This window comes from Alosa pseudoharengus, unplaced genomic scaffold (genome assembly GCF_046254945.1).
Source record: "Alosa pseudoharengus isolate Yale_2024_CS ecotype anadromous, Long Island Sound unplaced genomic scaffold, YU_APseudo_1.1 YU_APseudo_1.1_scf_9, whole genome shotgun sequence".
Classification (NCBI taxonomy): Eukaryota; Metazoa; Chordata; class Actinopteri; order Clupeiformes; family Clupeidae; genus Alosa; species Alosa pseudoharengus.
The window spans coordinates 7123589-7145729 of NW_027468881.1; the positions used below are offsets into that span (position 1 = coordinate 7123589).

At 42.3% G+C, this 22141-nt stretch overlaps 1 protein-coding gene across 1 annotated transcript; it reads left to right on the forward strand.

Annotated features, from left to right (window-relative positions):
- The first annotated feature begins 6526 nt into the window (after positions 1-6526).
- On the forward strand, positions 6527-22117 carry LOC143114153 (inter-alpha-trypsin inhibitor heavy chain H5-like). The gene is made up of 13 exons (XM_076275634.1): positions 6527-6716; positions 11212-11366; positions 14318-14428; positions 15795-16033; positions 16545-16708; positions 17438-17723; positions 18021-18267; position 18541; positions 18703-19300; positions 19607-19648; positions 19742-19855; positions 20078-20461; positions 21043-22117. The coding sequence occupies exons 1-13, from the start codon at positions 6612-6614 to the stop codon at positions 21297-21299; spliced, it is 2703 nt and encodes a 900-aa protein (XP_076131749.1). The 5' UTR covers positions 6527-6611; the 3' UTR covers positions 21300-22117.
- The last annotated feature ends 24 nt before the right edge of the window (positions 22118-22141 follow it).

Genomic DNA, 22141 nt, shown 5'->3' on the forward strand with positions numbered 1-22141 from the left:
TCTCCCCTTTCTTCTGATATGCTTGCCATATCTATGCGCAGGTAAACTATAAATATGAATCAATTTGATTTAATTTCATGATTTCTTTTTTTTGTTTTCATACCTGCTCTGTCACGCAATTAAAGTTTCATCTCGCTGCGATGAACAGTTCTGGAGCAATGTAACAAAGAACTCAGGCAAAGCAGCCTCTGCCTGACCAGCTATGGCAAGAACCACAAGCAGTCAGCAAATTATGTTTTTTATATAAAGTAGCCTAGCCTAGGCCCCATTAGCCTACTTTTATTGGAGCCATGATATGTGCCTAATATGCTTGCATTTCACCCAAATTTTATCGAAATATTTTTGTAACAGCGTTACCGCAGGCATCCGATTATTTCTGATCAGCCCCACACGTCAATGTCAGAGCCTACCTAAGGACAGCCCAACACAGCTCACTTGGCTATGATTCGTGACACATTCTAACATCTTATTAGCATTAATGTTCCAACTCATCATCAACTCATGTTGTTACTGCATGAGGTTAAGAAGTAGTCAGTGTTTTTAACAGATGACTTGAATTGTCCCGCTGCTGCTGCTGCACTAGGCCTAGCCTATCACGATTTGATCACAACCGTGGGCTACACTTCCTGACTGGGCCAATGGTCATAGATAGAGTGCAGTAATTGGTTCAGTCCCTGCTTTGCAAAGTGTTGGCAAAGTGCCGTCGAAAATGGCAGCAATTATTTTTTTCTTTTTTACTTTTCACTGAAAGGAGCTGGGGGGGCCAGCAGGGTGGCCAAGCTTTGACCAGTGGTGGCCGTGGCCCCCCCTGGCTACCACGTAGATCCGCCCCTGCACGCAGGCATGCAGGACATAATGTTTGCGCAGGAGAGAGAATGAGAATAAGAGCGCAAGCACGCACGCAACCACCAAGGATTAGAACACTATACGATTTGGCCATGGACATACTTCTTTCGAAAATAGAAATGGGGAGGCAAGGTAGCCTAGGCAAGAGAGATACATTGCTGGTCAAAACGTTAGCGTAAGAACTGGTTTAAAATGCTGAATGAAGCACAAAGCTTTACTAAAGCACATCCACTGTTTAAAGTCACAAACACAACGAACTAAGGTAACTTTTATGCATGCGCGAACCTATAGGCCTACATACCGGTAGATATGGCTGTGTAGTCTGTGCCATAAGATTTATTCCTGCAGGCTGCCCGTTTCGGCTGTCATACTTTTAAATGGCTTCGCAAGAAGTAGGCCTACATAGACCATAACTTGTACTACTGTCATCTTCTTTAAGAACTTTTCCCAATATTTCCCATAGCCTATATCGCTTTTCCTGAAGGGGTGTCTTTATTATTTTAACTCGCGTCTTCAGCTTCTTTACTGTTGACTTATTGTATTGATGCTACTGTATTGATGCTAGCCTTCTCGTGATATTTTAAGTAGGCCTGTTTGTAGAATATATATATTTAATTAATTTTAACTGACCCGCCCGCAAATGACCCGAATATCATTAAAATATTTGGTTTATGACTCATAACCGCGGGTGACCTGCAAGCTTACGAGGAGAGTTGTGGGAGATTCAGGTAGGGTTGCGACTTTTTGGAGTCGCCCACTCTGTCAAAGAGACGTAAATCATGTTTTGGCCTACAAACCTTTTAAAATATCGAAAACGGATCATTGATCAGGGGAAAAAAATATCATGGATCAGGAAAAAATAATTTTCCTCGGCCCTCCCCCCAGGCCAAAAAATTTATCCTGGGCCTTCCCCTAAGGCTTAAAAAATTATCTTAGGCCCTCCCCCCCCTGACGACCGGCCCTCCCCCCGGTAAATATCGTACAGTCCCTTACCATTGTCAACATAGTGCATATAAAAACAACAACATTTTACTTCATCTAGTGATTAGTTTGTGAAATATAGGGGGGGGGGGGGGGGGGGGGCGTTTTACCCCAAGGGGCGTTTTCCCCCACTCTACCCTAATTCATTCCGTAAACTGCTGACTCACGAAATGTATTGAAGCAGGTCACAAAACTGATTTCGTGATTCTGTTATGCCTTTCGTCCACGTAATGAAATTATCCTGACACATAATTCATTCCGTAAACTGCTGACTCGAGAAATGTATTGCATCAGGTCACAAAACTGATTTCGTGATTCTGTATGCATTTCGTCCACGTAATGAAATTATCGTGACACATAATTCATTCATCGTAAACTGCTGACTCATGAAATGTATTGTAGGCTACGTGATTATATTATGCATTTCGTCCACAGAATGAAAGCATATGTATGGAGTGGGATAGCTGTCAAAATATTCGTGTCCATAGATTTGATACACGTGCGTATTTGTCTGTAGTTGTGCATAAAATAAATATTTGTGAATTCTCGAATGAGTCCAGTCGTGCATAAAATATATTGTGTGTATTTTATCCATCAGAATACGGATGGAAAAAACATATGAATTCAAAATTACAAGTACGAAATCAAACTTTACAGTTAGGCTTTCTTTGGTACGAGTACGACTTCGCACAAGTGACTCAACTGTCAAAATACGTCATCACCTAATTCACAGGCATTACTTGTTGAGAAAAGAAACATAGATCGAGATCAAGACTGCGCATGCGCTGAGACGAATCCGGCGGGGACAGTGCAATTACTGTGGGTTAGGCACGTCGGCGCTAATGTTTGTGATAGCTGATAGCTACCTGTGGAGTTGAACAAATCGTCTTTTCCCCCCTTCGTTTATTGTCTTACGATGTCGGGAAGAACCTGTTGTGTGTTCGGCTGTTACAACAGCAGTGGGAAAATACAGATATGGAACAAAAATATATAAGTTCCCCCGCCGTTATTATACAGCCTGCCCCTGTGTAACACCATACATAAGCACTACACAGATTCCCAGGGCGAGCCGAAGACCAAGCTGTTCGTCAGAAGTGGATTGTGAACATCAACCGAAAGGATTTTGTTCCGAACAAACATATCACGGTAAGTTTTGTTTAACAGTATTAATCTTAAATCTTGCCAGTTGCCACAATGACTAGCATGCTGTTTAGTCTTGCATGGCGATACTTTAACGCTATCTATTGGTGTGTTAAGACCATAGGTTAAGACATGGCACCAAATATTTGACGTAGAAGCAAAACTGTAAAGTAAGTGTGTGCTAGGAACTTCGGTAGTCGCCAGAATAATTATCTCCATCAACTAAATGGCACTATTGAAAAATTATTCGCTTTAACTACTAACGTTAGGGCAGCCATGGTAGCCATCAAATCAACATGATTTGGCATTACAAACAGAAAACGTATGGAGTTCGGGGGCAGGCGACACTATGCTAGTTGCAAGATTGCTTTCCTTCTTTGGTAACGTTAGGCTAACCATGAAAACATCAGTCATTTGGAAAGATCTTATTGCGTTTTCCTCCGATTCAGTATTGTAATAAACAGTTTTTGGGTAGCACTCACATTTAAAACTCACTTGGATATTTGATGTAGATGTTGTGCAAAATGTTCATGATTGTTTTTGGGTTAAATGTGTTGCTGTGCTGAGTTATAGTCTACATGTAAGTCAATGTCCTTTTCTATTTGTATTTTATCAGGGGTCAGTGTCATCTCCCAAACCTCAATTGCACCTCCCAAAAGAAGATGGCATCCAGTGTCCAGATACTGCAGACCACAACTACAGTTTTAAGTCAACAAAAGACTGTGACACAAACTGATCAGTGTAGGCCTATGATTTGGAAGACTCAGAATTTACACAGGCTTGGGCATGGACAGTTTTTGGCAATTTTTGTATGCCATTATGGCTTTTCACTCACAACTAAGGACCATCAAGTTAGCTGTCCCTGAACAACTGTTGCTTGTTCTAATGAGGCTCCGTCCATACTTCCACATAGGGATTTGTTGATAAATCTATACTTACCTTTTGAATTACTACTGTTTAGTGTGTCTTTTTACCCATATTTCCACACAGGGATTTATTCATTAATCTATTCTTACCTTTTGAATAACTACTGTTTAGTGTCTTTTTTGCACATACTTCCACACAGGGATTTATTGATTAATCTATGCCTACCTACACAGAGAATTATATTTATATTTGAATCATTACTTTAAATTTGAGCCATTACTGTTGATATCCTGTCTAAATATTTTCCACAGAGACTGACCTGGTCCAGTCTATTTGACCTCGGCCTAGTAGCATATTTGAACCTTTTTGTACATATGGCCGATACAAACTTTTCTCATCTGTCGTCCCTCGTTGGTGGAACGCACTACCTGTTCCTACTAGAGCAGGGACATCCCTCGACATCTTCAAAAATGTCTGAAAACCCAGGTCTTCAGAGGTCATCTCCTCTCATAGCACTACTACAGACAATTGCACTCATTGATGCACTTATTGTGTTTTTTTTTATTGTTAGAATTGCTCTTAAAAGCTTTAAATGTTTTTACCATGTTGCAAGTCGCTTTGGCTAAAAAGCGTCAGCCTAATGTAATGTAATTGTAGTAATAATAATATAACAACAATTGGTATGTGTGATACATGTATTGTATAAATTAAATGAAGTGTCAAGTTCAAATAAACTGTAATTAATACATCAACAACTGTTCTTTATTCCATTGTGCACAAGTTCCAAGCACATGTGTCCTCTTGTGAGGGCTGAAGACATCTTTTGGGAGGTGCTCTTCTAGATGACATTGACCCCTGATAAAATACAAATATAGAGAAAAGGACATTGACTTACATGTAGACTATAACTCAACACAACAACAAATTTAACCCAAAAACAAACATCTACATCAAATATCCAAGTGAGTTTTAAATGTGAGTGTTACCCAAAAACTGTTTATTACAATACTGAATCGGAGAAAAACGCACTAAGATCTTTCCAAATGACTGATGTTTTCATGGTTAGCCTAACGTTACCAAAGAAGGAAAGCAATCTTACAACTAGCATAGTGTCGCCTGCCCCCGAACTCCATACGTTTTCTGTTTGTAATGCCAAATCATGTTGATTTGATGGCTACCATGGCTGCCCTAACGTTAGTAGTTAAAGCGAATAATTTTTCAATAGTGCCATTTAGTTGATGGAGATAATTATTCTGGCGACTACCGAAGTTCCTAGCACACACTTACTTTACAGTTTTGCTTCTACGTCAAATATTTGGTGCCATGTCTTAACCTATGGTCTTAACACACCAATAGATAGCGTTAAAGTATCGCCATGCAAGACTAAACAGCATGCTAGTCATTGTGGCAACTGGCAAGATTTAAGATTAATACTGTTAAACAAAACTTACCGTGATATGTTTGTTCGGAACAAAATCCTTCCGGTTGATGTTCACAATCCACTTCTGACGAACAGCTTGGTCTTCGGCTCGCCCTGGGAATCTGTGTAGTGCTTATGTATGGTGTTACACAGGGGCAGGCTGTATAATAACAGCGGGGGAACTTATATATTTTTGTTCCATATCTGTATTTTCCCACTGCTGTTGTAACAGCCGAACACACAACAGGTTCTTCCCGACATCGTGAGACAATAAACGAAGGGGGGAAAAGACGATTTGTTCAACTCCACAGGTAGCTATCAGCTATCACAAACATTAGCGCCGACGTGCCTAACCCACAGTAATTGCACTGTCCCCGCCGGATTCGTCTCAGCGCACGCGCAGTCTTGATCTCGATCTATGTTTCTTTTCTCAACAAGTAATGCCTGTGAATGCGGTGATGACGTATTTTGACAGTTGAGTCACTTGTGCGAAGTCGTACTCGTACCAAAGAAAGCCTAACTGTAAAGTTTGATTTCGTACTTGTAATTTTGAATTCATATTTTTTTTCCATCCGTATTCTGATGGATAAAATACACACAATATATTTTATGCATGACTGGACTCATTCGAGAATTCACAAATATTTATTTTATGCACAACTACAGACAAATACGCACGTGTATCAAATCTATGGACACGAATATTTTGACAGCTATCCCACTCCATACATATGTCACTGAATGCATTTCGTAAGTTGTTAAGTTACTATTGCGTGGACGGAAGGCCTTCTGTAACACAACACAATACTTCTGTGGACGAAATTGAAATAGGATGCACAGAATGATGCGTGTAGGTGCATTCCGTATTTACGTAGACAGAATTACTTTTGACCAAACATTTTGTCTGACAGTGAATACCGCATTCAGCATTATGTCCACGAAAGGAAAAGGCCACCAGTCAATTTCGTCCACGAAATGATGTGCTCTCTTCAGTGTTTCGTGGACACAATGCAAACCAATTTGTGCATTCCGTGGACAAAAGGCGTTACGATGTAACATGGTTTCGTAATGAATATAAGTATTTCGTCACACGAAAGGCATTCTGTCCACGAAATAAGGCATGTTACATTTGGCGCCCCATATAACTTAGGCTACTACCTAGCCTACTGTATTTTCCTATATAAACAGACTGATACAAAAAACTTCCCTCAAGTTTGAGCAACACTGACACGCCTCCTTCCCGACAAAACATGCCACTGCCAGTAAGTTAACAGCCTACATCAAAGCTCATGCATGCGTATAAAGAACCTGACCAGTCGCTATACAGAACTAAAGATTGAATGAATATTCGGATACCATGGGGCTCGGTTGGGCAGTCACTGCGTCTTCGTTTTGTGTTTTATTTATCTGCGTAAACTTAGTGGAGCACGCAGGGGCGAACAGGCATGTCAGATCCACAAAGGTAAGTCTGGAATCCACAATCAGCAACAGTTTTAAGCTATAAGATATAAATAATGGACTTACTAATAGGCCTACATATGTAGGGGAGTCCGGGTATGGTTGTAATACTTTTTTCTTTTCCACCTGTAACTATGCTAATGTTTTGAGCTACAATCCTGTATCCTTTTTTTCTCTCAAAATACCCACATTTGTGTAGGCTACTTTATATAGAACCAACTCAATTTTTCTACAAGAAAATCACAGACCTTGATGTAGAATACAAGGTGATCGTTGTTACAACCTACCCCACTACCGTTGTAACATAGGCAAAAGACAGAAAAAGAGGCCACCATGCAATATGTGGCGCATTGAAATAGGTCTATGAACACAAGAAAACATTGTATTTTTTTGTCATTTTGTTTTCCTTTGACCAGAACCAAAGTAGCTGTATGCGTAGCCTACATTTTTGTAGGCTATGAGATGTGTCATGTGTGTATGGGTTTGTGAGTGTGTGTGTGTTTCTCTGTGTAAATTTGACTCAATGTAGCATGTTGCACAGAACTTGTACTATGTGCCAGTGTTAATAATTACATCTGACAAAAACAATGCCAGGGAAATTACAGTGTAATGTCTTAAATCATTTAAAGTCATCTGGAAAGGAGGATGCATTTTCCAAGTGAGGTGTGGGAAAGGTCAACCCTCCCCCCACCCCCCAATAGCCTACTGAAGCATTCTTTAAAAAAATTCAAATCTAGCAATTGTACTAATTTGAAAACATGTGGGGTGGATTGTAACACAACCTACCCCTACCACCGTCAACCCTATCTTGCTGTATAGGCTAGGCCTAGTGCTTTGGTTTATGCTTGGATGAAATGCATCATGTTTTACCTCAGAGACATTTAAGGCTCTATCTTCCGTGCCGGCGCAATTGACTTTGTATACTGGCGCGTTTGTCTTTCCTATTTTGCAGTCAGCGCATATTGGAATTTACATTCCACAGGTACATGCCTGTAAATTAGGGAATTCCATTGCGCCCACGGGGGCGGTTCAGCGAAAAGACGGGGCGTGTTCCGGCGCAAACGTTCACTGTTGGTATTTTGCAGTTTCAGAAAACAATTACGCCACAGACCAGGAACTCCCTGGTCTAAAGTCTGTGGCGAAAATGCAGATGCTATTTTAAGGGCGCATGCATGACCACAGGCCTGCATGAATGAATGCGTTGCACACCAATCTACAGACACCTCCGTGCACAGACGGAAACATTCAAAGCCTTGATAATATTTGTCCATTTCCCGGTTTTGTTCGTGCATTGGTGACCTAAATATTTAGTAGCCTATATAGTACAACATCTACATGCAATATCTTTACAACAACGCCTAATTACGACCTATTAATCTGAAAAAATAGGCATAAATCTAGCGTACACATTTTCACGAATCACTGATGTGTTGGTGACATAAATTAGGAAATGTTAGAGGACTTAAGGAGACGTGATGTTGAACTGCATGCCGATGCCATTTAACCCAAATGCCCCAGCGGCAGCACGGGAGAGAAGAGATTAACTGACAGAAGATATGCATTGTCTATACTAGAGAGGTAATGTTAGATTACATTGTACATTGCAAATATATCACCATGCATTCATAACCTCGTGATTCAGTGAGAATGATCCCAAAACATCGGAAAGTATGTCTTTGTGACAATTCTGTATTACATTTTGTCAAGATGAAAAATCATTAGCTAACTGTTCCCAACTGAACAGTGATTATAGCGCTGTGAACGCTCCTGGCTGCGCCTGGCAAATACGCCACCATAATAGCAATCAGCTATGGAACAAGCGTGCCTGTTGTTAAAGGGAATGTGAGATGACGCTCTGATTGGTTTATTGCACGTTACGCCCAAACCACACCCATGATTAATGTAGCTACTTCAGACCACCCCATTTTAGATTTGCGTCGGGCGCAACCATGGAGGTATTATATATAACTGGAGAGAGTGACTAAGTCCCGCCCTCCATACAAATGAATGGTGGAGGCTAGGCTAGTAAATCCGGCCAATTCATAGTCAACGCCATATTGAACACTGGGGCTCAGATCCAGCGCCAGTCGGCTCTGACCATGCGCCAAGTTCTAAAGCTGGAAATGACGCATGAACCACGTCGATTTTTATTGGATATTCTGTAAAAAGAGAGTTGTCCTCCAGTAAGAGGGTGGCGATAATGCACATACTTTGCTTGCCACGTAACAAGAAGAAGAAAAAGTTGCTCGGGAACGCGCATGGAGTCCGAGTGGAGTCGCCCTGAAGCGCAACTTAATTTCATTGGATAACACAGCGGCTCTAACTAAGAGCGGTCTGCTTGCTGTCCTGCTGCAAATATGCATTCGAACTTGACGTGAAATATCCGTAGTCGAACTATAAATAAACTATTCGGTTTTTAGTGCCAAGTGTAGCGCATTTTTACAGTTTGTAAAAAGTTTGTTTTTTATTTTATTGTTTGCCATCTCATAGCGGGTGCTCTAAACGTATTCTAGCGTTGGCCCATGACCAAATCAAGCCAATAATAGCTAGTAGCCACAATAATGACTGAAGCCAGAGCCCTCAATAGCCACCCTGTTTTGAAAATTATATTGAAGATATTCAATATTATTGAAGATAGTATTGAAGATAACGCACAGAACGGTCAGCCTGAGCGGACAATTACGTCCCCAACTCATCTAAAATGTGGTGTCTTTACTTTGAGTTGTACACCGCAGATGGTAAAGTAACGGTTAAAGAGAATGTTGTCTGCGGACTCAGCAAAGAACAGTTTACTTACGCATCCACGACGTCCAATCTTCGCGCTCACCTGTGGAGTTACCATCCAAATGAGGCAGCGGTGTCAGAGGCACAGTAGACGGCCAGAGCATCGCCAGGCGTCCAACATCGTATGATTGCATTTCCGTAAATCCTAAATTATGTCCAGGGTCTGCTATTTACTTAGGCTGCAAAGCACAGGTATTTATTTGAGGTATGCTTATTCGAGGCAGACCTTTATTTCTTACATTGTACGTTATTGTGAGACATGCGTTTTGTTTGGAGGCATACCAGCTATCAAACGCAGACGATTTTCGGTTTTGGTATGGGATTTAATTTACTTTTTGACTTGTATTATATAGTTAAATGTTGAGGCTGATGGGCATTTAAATCTAGAGGGTATTTGATGATCACTGTAAAGTTTCGTGTAGTTGAAAAAGTGTGAGACAAGGCCTTTTTCATTCATTGAACGTGCACTGTGCTCTAATGGAATCCTTATTGCATAGCGAAGTAGCCTAAATTGAGTTTTTTTTAATTATGCATGGTTTACTTTTTATTAAATTCATAGGCTGGAATGCCTCGCGGCAATATTGTGTTTAAATGTAGTAGCCTAGTGCTTCAGCCTCTGGCAAGCTCCAAAGGGGGCGGCTATAGGTTGAGAGCAACGTGTTGGAGACCCATGGTGTAACGAGACAAGGTCTTTATGCCGCTGTTGTGTCATTTATTGTCTTTAATCATGTTTAGGCTACGTTTGTTCGGGACAAACAACAACGAAACAAGATCGATCAATACAATTTTCTTTATTTGTTTATTTGTCATATGATGGATAAACAACCATAATATGCACGTCTTCTCATAGGATCCTCAAGAAATACGCACTGAATAACGTTTGGCTGTAGCCGCCGGATAGGTACCCGCCCACCAACATGTACGCGCATGAGAGCTCGTGCCCAACATGGATTTTCGTGCATGGAGCTGGTTCCAAATGCTCCATGCAGCGCCATATTTGAAAATGGCGTATGCTAACATGCCGAAGCTAATCTGCACGCTCTTGACCCCCTGGGCGCAACAGTCAAATATCCCGCCGGTAAAATAGCATCAGCGCCCAAGATCCGCCCACAAAGTGAATTACGTTTTGCGCAAAGACACTTCCGTTTCAGACCGTTAAAATAGGGCCCTTAATATCATATGAGGCATGTGGTTTCATCTTCGATTGTAAAAGTGCTAAACAAAATAAAGCCTCAGTGAAACATTTTACTTTCTTATGTCAAAATTAGTTTTTCCTCTGTAAAATTATAATGGGTGTCCTTCTAGGCATAAAAATCCCCATGTGTGATAGTGTGTAATTGTGCAAATGCTAATGCGATCACGTCTTACTCCTGTTTTGTGGAAATGGTGGTGTTACAACTCACACCATGTTACAACCATACCCGGTCTTCAATATTGCAATTACATCCAGGTACAAATGTGTAGGCCCACAACTAAGAGACTTATGAGCGTCTGCCTTCCATCAACATAACCTATCCACGCGGCCACAGTCTTCTGTGATTTCGTGAAGGAATTATGTAGGTCGACCTAGGCCAGCAAACATGGAATTCAGTGAAAGCTTATGACATGCTTACATTTTATGTTGTTAACTGGACTCTTACTCCACTGAAAAGAAAGAAAAAAAGTCATAATGTAAGTTGTAATGCCTAATTTCATGTTCACATCTGGTCCCACAGCTGGAAATCACAGATTTTCACGTGAAGAGTACTGTGGTGTCCAGGTACGCACGCACCACCGTCACCAGCACTGTCTTCAATCAGCTGCCTCAGGCCACAGAAGCCACCTTTGAAGTGGACCTGCCTCCCACCGCCTTCATATCCAACTTTACAATGTAAGTTGTTGTGATTGAGCGGACTGCCAACTCTGATAATGCACACAGCTCCAGCCTCCTGGTGCATGTTTAGGCATGCTGATGGATATTAGATGTAGTCTTTCTTCTAGGAACAAAAGATTTAGATCGATAGTAGATGCTTTATTCATCCCAAGGGAAATTGTAGGCATCCAGTAGCTTAGACATAGCCTAGAAATCTAGAGGGCTAGTCTAGCAACTCTCCGTTGGCTTGTGAGCTCGAAAAATTCAACTTCTATCAGGCCAATCAAATTGTGCATAGAGTCGTTAGGCGGGCTTAACATAATGATTGATGGCAGAGTTGCAACGGTTTGGCTTGAATTCCCTGCTACGTGAAAACAAATAAGATAATGTTGCTGTTGGCGAACAGTGTGACACGAGTTAAGCTTTTATTAAGTTGGCAAAAGTTTGAACTAGCCAACTAGCTCCGCTGTTGTGAAACGCATAAGACTCATAGCGCTGTCCTATTGCGTGCAGAGAGAATTTGAAAGACAACCGATTATCCCTCCCCTCAGACTGAGCACTGCGAACGGTGAGTGCCCAGACCCTACATTTTAATGGTGGTTACACAGGTCTGGTATGGACTGACCATGTGATGCAACAACCATGATAAAGTGCTATAGAGTGCAATGGTGGTAGTGCAAACAGTGCAGGGATTAAACAGTGCAATAGCTTTGCTTATTATTAAATATTAACTATGACTATAAAAAGACAAGAATGGAAACATAATAGAATTGTTGACAAACAAGAACAAAATAATATACTTTAAGAACAATATATAACAGGGAATAAGTTCTAAGATGTAGATTTTGTGACCACAGTCCATTGTGTAGGTGGGCTAACAGCCTGTAAGACAGTCAGGTATACAGCAGACAAAGTGATATAAACGTAGGGGCTAGGAGAGACAGACTCAAGCTGAAAAGTAAATTTCTCCCCTCCACTTTTGTGTGGTATTGACGAGTTGGATGGCCCTGGGAACAAAGGACCTCCTCAACCTGTCTGTTGAGCATGACAGTGAAAGAAGTATGCCACTGAACATGCTCCTCTGTTTAATGAACGTGCTGTGTAGTGGGTGGCGGTCATTGTCCATGATGGCCAGCATCCTACTCATGGTCCGTTTCTCTGCAGTTGTTGTGAGTGACTCCAGCTCAATGCCAACAACAGAGCCAGCTTTCCGTACCAGCCTGTTCAGTCGCCCAGTGTCCCTCTTCTTAATGCTGCCTTCCCAGCATACCACAGCATAAAAAAGGGCACTGGCAATGACCGACTGTGAAAACATCCAGAGGAGCTTACTGCAGACATCGAATGACCGCAGCCTCCTCAGGAAGTAAAGCCGACAATGCCCTTTCCGATACAGTGCATCTGTGTTGGCTGACCAGTCCAGTTTATTGTCCATGTGTACCCCAGGTCAGGACCCCTTCAATGGAGACTGACAGCATATGTGGCTTAGGTCTCCTGAAATCCACCACCAACTCCTTGGTCTTTGTTGCATTCAGTTGCAGATGGTTGAGCCTGCACCATTGCACAAAGCCATCCACCAGGTTCCTGTACTTGTCCTCCTGTCCATCCCTGATACACCCCACAATTGCAGTGTCGACCGAAAACTTCTGCATGATGTGGCTGAAGTCAGAAGTGTACAGGGTGAACAGGAACGGTGAAAGCACAGTCCCCTGTGGCGCTCCAGTGCTGCTGATCACAGTGAGATGCAGTCCTTCAGCCTGACAAACTGTGGTCTCTCCGTCAGGTAGTCTGTGATCCAGGATACCAGGTGAGCATCAACCCCCCATCTGCACAAGCTTGTCTTTCAATCTGACAGGCTGAATGGTGTTACAGTAAAGACGCAGGAGAAATCAAAGAACATGCACTTTTTCCCTTGTCCAGATAAGATTGCACTCTGTGGCACTCTGATGGCATCCTCCACACTCACCTTATCCTGGTATGCAAACTGGAGCCGGTTGAGTGAGTGGTTGACCTGGGGTCTGTGGATGTGAAGTAGCAGTCGCTCCATTGTCTTCATCATGTGTGATGTTAGAGCGATTGGCCTAGTCATTTAGCTCACTGGGATGTGGCTTCTTAGGAACTAGGATGAGACATGATGTCTTCCACAGTGCTGGTACCTTCCCCAGTCAGAGGCTCAGGTTGAAGACATGCTGCAGAGGCTCCCCCAGTTCCACTGACATGACATGACATGATGTCCTTAACATCGCTGGTGATCGAAGGCTTATTATTTGGAAAGCAGCGTACAGTTCTTGTGGGAACTACAATGTCCATACAAAAATGCAGGTGGTCAGTAGTGCAGTGTGTGACACCCCCTCAATATCATCACCATGTGATTCCTGCAGCACATTCCAGTCTGTCGACTCGAAGCAGTCCCTCAGGACCCCCCTCTGCCTCAGGAGACCATTTCCTGAAGGAGCGTGTGGTGGGTGGTTGTCTGCGGACGGACAATTGGAATGTATTGTGGTTGTAGGAAGACCAGGTTGTGATCTGCTCTCCCCAGCAGTGGCAGTGGAGTGGCTGTGTATGCATACTGTGTAGGACAATTAACAAACTGATAAAAGGCAGACAGGGTTAAGTTCAGTGTTATATTCCAGTTAGCTTGGCTGCTTGGCTCTCTTAGGAATGTTTTTGCGTGAGCAAAGACTGAATTGATGGTCACTGTAATGGATGCCATTCCTTAGGCCTGAAGCTCTTAATGTCTGTGAAAGAGGTCTTTGTGCATTTGCACGCAGACAGGCATACACACACACACACACACACACACACACACACACACACACTCACACACACACACTATAGTCATCATGTAGCCATTAAAATGTCTACCAGAAAATTGACACTGATTGCATCTCAGCAGAAACAATCATTTATAGTTGCCTGTTGGCGAACTGTGAGTCCTCCTAATTTTTATTTCTGATCCATTACTTCTTTAGCACCTCTGATGGAAAGGATTATGTGTCTCAAGTCAAGCAAAAACAGGTTGCCAAAAAAATCTACGATGATGCCAAGAAGAAAGGGCAAACGGCAGGACTGGTGGCAACAAGGTGAGCAATTGATGTCACAAAGCCTGTCATGTGAAGGTCGTGGATTAATGACTTGTTATGTTGACATGTTGTCACTTGCCATGACAAACAAGTTGTTTCCATGCGCATACTGTGCTCAGAGCAGGTCCTATAAGACTACAAGTCAACAAAAGTTCCATGGTCTACTTCCCTTTCAGACCTGCACCCTTTGCGTTCTAGGTGGATATTTTATTGCCTATATGCCACACACCTCCTTTTTCAGCCAGCACAAACATTTCCAATGGACCAACACCAGTATTGTTTTACAGTAGCGTACCTGTTTACACGGACCCGGTTGTGTGTTACACCTAGTGAATGAACATGTTACAGTTTTTCTCAGTCGCTTTGGTACATTTCTCGGATCATCCTCGACATTTGCAAAACAGTAAGTGCATTCCTCAATGCCACAAATTCTCATCCACATCACACTGAATATCATCTTGCTTGACATGTTATGACAACTTGTTCAACCATTTTGCATGTAAAGACTTCTGCTATGAACTAATGCCTAAATGTTGTGGGGGGTGAGACTATTCAACAGAGACCCATTATAATACATTTTGATCAACATGACATACGCAATTGATAATGTAGGAAACCAGAGAGAATTGTACATAATCATTTGCATGGATATACCAAAGCATTTGCAACTTTTTCAAGGAAATGAGAAACTGTTTTTCTGATGTGCACAGATGACACAATGGTGTGAAGATTTAACAGGTAGTTTTGAGAATTTCAATTCTGATCTGAGTAATGTACCAAAGTGACTGAGAAAAACTGTAGAATGCTGAAGGATTTATGCGTGTGTCGAAGTTGAATACTGAGTTACCCTGTTGGACATAAACAAGGTATTTAGTGTCGGAGTGAACATAAAAGGAGGAGGATATAGCAGAAGATGCCATTACTGACGCATGTAGAACAAGGGAACACACATTCAGAACAACACAAACAAGACAAGCAGGTCATTCTAAACTCAGAGTCCAGTGAGTGAGGTTACCTGTGAATCTGGGGATATGACAAGTAACTCCATTCTTAGGGGTAAGAATGTGAAGAGTAAAGTCCAAGTTAGTTTTACGCCAGTATTGTTTTGTAAGAAATGCCTGAAAAGATATCTATTTGTGATTGATTTTAAGAGCATATCTTAAATTCACCAAAAAAAATTAGCTATTCTGATTCGCCCATACTGAGTGTGTGTGTGTGTGTGTGTGTGTGTGTGTGTGTGTGTGTGTGTGTGTGTGTGTGTGTGTGTGTGTGTGTGCGTGTGCGCATGTACACGCATTAATGTGTTGTCAGTAATCTCAGGATCTGTTCTGAACTCTTTGATGTGTGTAAAATCTCTGCTCCTTAGGAAAGAGTTTTCGGACAAATTCAGCATTGCGGTCAGCGTGCCCCCTGGTGAGCGTCTCTCATTCAAGCTGTCCTTCGAGCAGCTGCTTGCTCGGACATTGGGCCGCTACGAGCTGGTCCTGGGCCTGAGACCTGGCCGGCCGGTCCAGAATCTCACAGTGGACGTGTCCATCAATGAGCGCACTGGGATCAGTTTTGTACGTGTGCTGCCTCTCCGAACTGGGTCCAATGCCCTGGGAGGTGGGTTTTTATGTTGACGTTACAGTATGCTTATGTTTGTGTTTGTGTTTCTTGGCCAACGGTTTTGTCCAAAGTGATTTATTACAATAAACATTACATTACAATAATTAATTGGTTAATAGTTTATAGTTAATTAATAGTTTCCATGGGGTCTGACATTTAATAACATGAATTTTAGGCCTTAAAAAGTACATTAAAGTATTGAGCACTAGGTCTTAAGCACATTTAGGTAGATCTTAATTATGTTAACACTCATTTCACGTCTTAATTTCCGTCATTTGAAAACAAACAAAATACCTTGAATGCCCTGTAAGCCACACATGAATGTCATTTCTTAGTCAGTCAGACCTTCATTAGTGTTAAAATCTATAGAAATACAATGACCAAAACAACCTTTTTAAAAGCATAACTTCTAATGACTTTTGCTAGAGTGCAGCTTTGAAGTCAAATTACCAAATTATCCATTTATTAATCCAAATGAACTGACAACCCCACTGTTTCCCCACATCAGAGACTACCCCCCCTCCCTCTACACTGTTGGAACGGACAGGTCCAACGAGAGCCCAAGTGTTCTACAGCCCCACCATACAGCAACAGAATAGCTTAAGGGGTCTCAATGCAGACTTTGTCATCGAGTACGACGTCATCCTCACCAACCTAATTGGGGATGTGCAGGTAATATGGTATGGTGTGCACCATCATTTGTTATTTTAACTCTTTATTTTTTTATATTTCAACAACGTTTGCAGAATGCACTAACATACAGTGCAATCTTGAGCCCCCACACAGCACAAACGAGTGCAATTAGCAAAGGCTACATAATTGGAGACAGCTCTATCTACGGCTCTGACTACATCTGGCTTCTGGCACCATCTACTGGCTGTTTGCAGAACAACATGCATTATTAAAAATCTGTTTTATTGAATATTATTAATGTAACGTACCCTCCTGTACATTTTGAATGTACAGTGTAATTCTAATATTCCTATTTTTATTCTATAGTTTCCACATCATTTTTATATGCATACTTGACATATTTTAAAAAACAAAGAAGGTACCTAGCTCCTCCACCCTCTAGGACTATGTGTTGTCCCTCAGCATACATGACAATAAAACCAAACACAGCTGATTTAGCTCATAGAGTATCAGAATGCACTGACTTAAATTCGCTGTTCTGAATGGTTTAAGTTGTATGGAGTATTAACCATGGTAAAGCAGTGTAGCAGCAGGCATGTATTCCATAACTCTTATGACAACACGATTACGTAATTAAAGGTGTACCCTTTCACCCGTTCTCGTGAAAGATTGTGGATATTTGAGCTCAACTGCCAATAAAAATGCGCCACTCTTTCCTGAACAGCAGCGCAGGAAACTTGTTTTCCTCAACACCTGTTTTCCTTTCAGGTGTACGATGGATACTTTGTGCACTACTTCGCTCCTCGAGAACTGCCAGTCGTGCCGAAGGAAGTGATCTTTGTCATCGACGTGAGCGGATCAATGTCTGGGCCAAAACTCGCTCAGACTAAGGAGGCCATGGACACCATACTGACTGACTTACGGAGCCACGATCACTTCAACATTCTCACCTTCCACTCCAAAGTGGACGTCTGGCAAAACGATACGGTTCCAGCCACAGAAGACAACATCAAGCGTGCCAGAGCATTTGTGAGGGAAATGAAGGTCAAGGGTTGTAAGTGCCACTGTCTGTTAGATCATCTCAACAACAAGCTCATCTTTACTTACTGTAAATGTCAATGTGTGATGCAATATCAACATTGTGAGAATGTATGATATACACAATCAACATCAGCATTATGTGCACTGTGAGGATGTGAATATGTATATCATCAATATCAACATATATGCATTTACTTTATTATATATATATATTGTTAAATACTAAAGCTTTGCAAGGATATGGGTGGATAAAAGGTGGATAAAAATGCTGTTTTTGTGTCACTCTCTCCTGCATCATGGTCAACACCAGCCACAAACATCAACGATGCCCTGGTGAAAGCAGGGAGGCTCCTGCAGCGCTCCTCCTCTCAGTCAGACACTCGGGGGGTCCCTATGGTGATCTTCTTGACCGACGGATCAGCCAATGAGGGTGTGACCAATAAAGACCAGATGCGAAAGAACGCGAAAAAGGCGCTTGGGTCCGCCGCCCTGTTTGGGCTGGCTTTTGGCGACAGGGCCGACTACGACCTTCTTCGACAGCTCTCTATGGAAAACAGGTATCTATCATTCAAAGATATCTATTTAAGCAATAAGCCCCGAGAGGCCGTAGGTGACACTGATTCTACAACAGTTAAGGGGCGTTGTTAGGCACGACGCGCTAGCGGAGTCGAGTGGCTTATTGCTTTTCTAAAACTGTTACTATAAATACCTGGCAAAGTTTCATAAAGTAAAGGCACAGCAACTAGAATCTGAATGGTTGCCAAGCAACGTCGAGACGCAGCTACTTTTTTAACTTTTTTTTATCAAGTTATGGTAGCGCAGTAATATAGGGTCAAGGTGTATGTTTATGCTGCATTTTACAACGGCATTGAACGTGATTCAGCCAATCACAGTAAAGGACCGGAACTATCAGTTTTAGAACAATTAATTTATCATTCAATCAAAGTAAATTGTCCAGTGAGTGACTGATAATAAATGTTCATGCAAACAAGGGTGTGGCTCGGAGAGTGTATACGGATTCCAAAGCAATCCTCCAGCTTAAAGGCTTCTACGACGAGGTAGCCAGCCCACTCCTCTCCGATGTCCAACTGAGCTACAGTGACGATCAGGCCTACGATGTGACCCGCTCCCTATTCCCCAACTACTTCCAAGGCTCTGAGCTGGTGGTGGCAGGCAGGGTGCATCCAGGAGTGAATGACCTTGGCGTGACTTTGAACGCCTTTGACACCAAGAAGCACCTGACCGTGGAAAACAGCATTCCCATCTCCGATGTGGGCAAACCAGGCGACCTTGATTCTGGCGAAAGCTCTCAGCTCGACCAGGAGGAAATCTCCGGGTTTGTGCAGCGCCTGTGGGCGTACTTCACCATTAAAGAGCTGCTCCTGACCGCCGAAAACACCAGCGACGCATCCACCCGTGCCCTGCTGGAGCAGAACGCCACCAGCCTCTCTCTGAAGTATAACTTTGTCACACCAGTCACCTCGCTGGTGGTGGTCAAGCCGGACGTGAAGGAAGACACAGAGGCGCTGCCACCACCAGACTCTCCTCCCCCAGAAAGCAAATCCAGTCAATCCAAGTCAAGCAGTCATAGTGAGTCTCTTCAGGACTGAAGTGGGGATTATCTGCCGTGTCTGGATCATTCATACCAAACCATTCAAAATCTTAAACATGTCCAATTCAGTAAAGTCAAATCAATACATTTACATCACTTCTGAAATATTTGAAGAAATCTATGGTTCGAAGGATGATGGCTATTTAAAATGTTTAACATCTATAATTAAAGGTTTAAGAAGTATGTCTTAGCTATTCGTAAACATGTCAGCATTTCATTTCAGATATTGAGGCTTTCACTGCCCTGATGTGGTGATCTCAAACTATTTGATATTTCCAACATAGGTTCCCGCAGAGCTCATTCCTCAAGATCCTTTTCCTCCTCAGGTATGTCAGAATAATGTCTGCAAGATCTTTGCCACAGCTGTTCGTTTTTCTTTTTTTTAAATCTACTTTTTCATTGCTGTTTCATATTTACAGCGTATGGCGACCCACATTTCCTGGTGCACCTGCCACAACTGGAGGCGAATCTCTGTTTCACCATCGATGGCCATGCTAACGATGTCCTACGCCTTTTGGAAGACACTGAAAAAGGTATATCGCTCTCCTAGTCTAGTCTCACACAGACCGAGAAATATTACATATATCATTTTGAAATTACTGTACTAAATTACATTTACCAAATATTGTATTATAATTATGCATACATCTGGAGCATTGGATCATTGGCTTGGAAACAAATGGGTGAAATACTGATGTACATGGAATTGCAACAGTCGGATTCAGCCTTGGCCTCCTGTTGTTAATGTTGCTCAGGCATTACCGTCGACGGCCATCTGATGTGGGCTCCATCTGACGTGGACCACGAAGACCTGGAGCGCACCTACTTTGACCAGATCGTGGTGTCCAGGAGTGGACCCAAGGCAGTGGTAGTCAAGGTGACCCTGGACTCGGTGAACATCTCCAGCCATGGGCGTCCAGACAGAACCCTTCGCACCGATGTCATGGGTTCCATCCGTGTCCAGGACTTCCGGGTGGAACTGGACGAGCATCTCCGCTGCTGGGTGGATCTGGGTCAGGGTGTGAGCTTCCTGCTTCTATTTCATCATTACAAACACCCAAACTACATGCAGCTGGACCACCTGGGCTTCTACATCGCCATGGGAGATGGGCTCTCGGTGCGGACTGAAGGACTTCTTGGTAGGGGAAATAAATATTCGTTATTTCTGCCCTGTTAATGGATTGGAGGGATAAAGGTATAGATTTTGACCATAGCAGCATATTGTTAAATGCTGCTGCCTTCAATGAGAGGATGCAAGAAGTTATTTCGGAATGCAGAAACAATTACGCCAATACCTTTAATAACAGACTTACTTACGTAAGATACCTCTGTGCAATGTAATATGTCCGAGGTATACTGTTAAGAGTACAGTGATAGTTGTCATAAGCATTTATATTGAAACAGTAAGAAAAATTAATATAACAGGATGTATGTATATTGTTACTGTTCCATGCTTGAATTCAAATGATTATGGGCCAGATGACCATCTAATTAATTGATAAAAACACCCCTCCCTTTAGACTTTTAGAACTATTAAGTTTCAGTATTTGGCAGGAGCTTTTGTATAAAGCAACCTTGTAAACATTTAACAAGACTAGAGAATGACAGCATCCGTAACAAATTAAGTATTGTGCATAATGCAACCAAATGTGCTGTTGTCGTTAAAGTTGTTTCTGTCACCGAACTTACACAGTGAGTTTATTTGTTTGCCCTCGTATAGGCCAGTTCCTGCACGCTGACATTATGATCGAGGAAACAGAGAAGACGGGACACCTACGCAGGGCCAAGGCCAGAGGTCAGAGTGCTCCACTAGCCTTTGGGACGCTGCAGAGAGGTGAAGCGCAGGTCCCTGTTACCTTGAAGAGGAAGATGATGAAGGACACGGTGAGGAAACCCCATGCGGGACTCTGCTGGGAAGTGAGCCAAGCCAATGTGGACAAGATCCTGGCCAAGCCCTATCAGGCTTATGTACACTGATGGCCACTCTCATCACTTCACACGCCAAGTGTGCCTGTGTGTGTGTGGTCGTACACATGATGGCTCTCTTTTATACTGTTCATCATACACCTATCTACACCTCAGTGGACTTACGAATTGAAGTTACAAATCATCAATCGGTTGTTTATTCAGTGGAATGGACGGAGCATTACGCTCTTCCATAGTAAAGCCCTGGACAAAAATAAATGCGGAGAAGGGGCCAAAGTTGGGTGGAGCGGTGGCAACGTCACCAACTGGGTCAACCCGGGTCCGATTCCCACCATTGTGAGTGTGACGCCTTGGACAAAAGTGTCACCTAAATATAATTTAACTTCAGATTCACTGTGCATTACAGGTTTATAAAGCTAAACCCACTTGTGCACTTAGACTAAATGGCTTAATGAAAATGCAGTATGGAGTATGGCATTGTTATCTGAAATCCCATAAATAATCTTTTTATAATTGCCATATAAAAGTGTCACTTGAGTTCATTACACTAGATAATGAGACCAGAACTCAGAAGTGGTCCTTATGCTTATTTGGTGCCTATTATGGACCACATTTGTGCATTTTCTTAGGTTGCTTCATGGGTACCATCACAGATACAAAGGGTCTGAGTTTATGTGTCAAAGGTCAAAAATATAAATTGTGATAAGCTAATGTTGGTGTGAGGTATATATTTTATTATAACTGGTTGTGTTAACGACTTGGAAATGCATTTCACATTTCCCCATTAAGAAACTGTAACTAAAGAATCACATACTACTAAAAAGAATATGTTAAAACTCAAACAAAATAAATACACAACTATAAGAGTCTGTCATGTGCCTTTTTATTTTTTT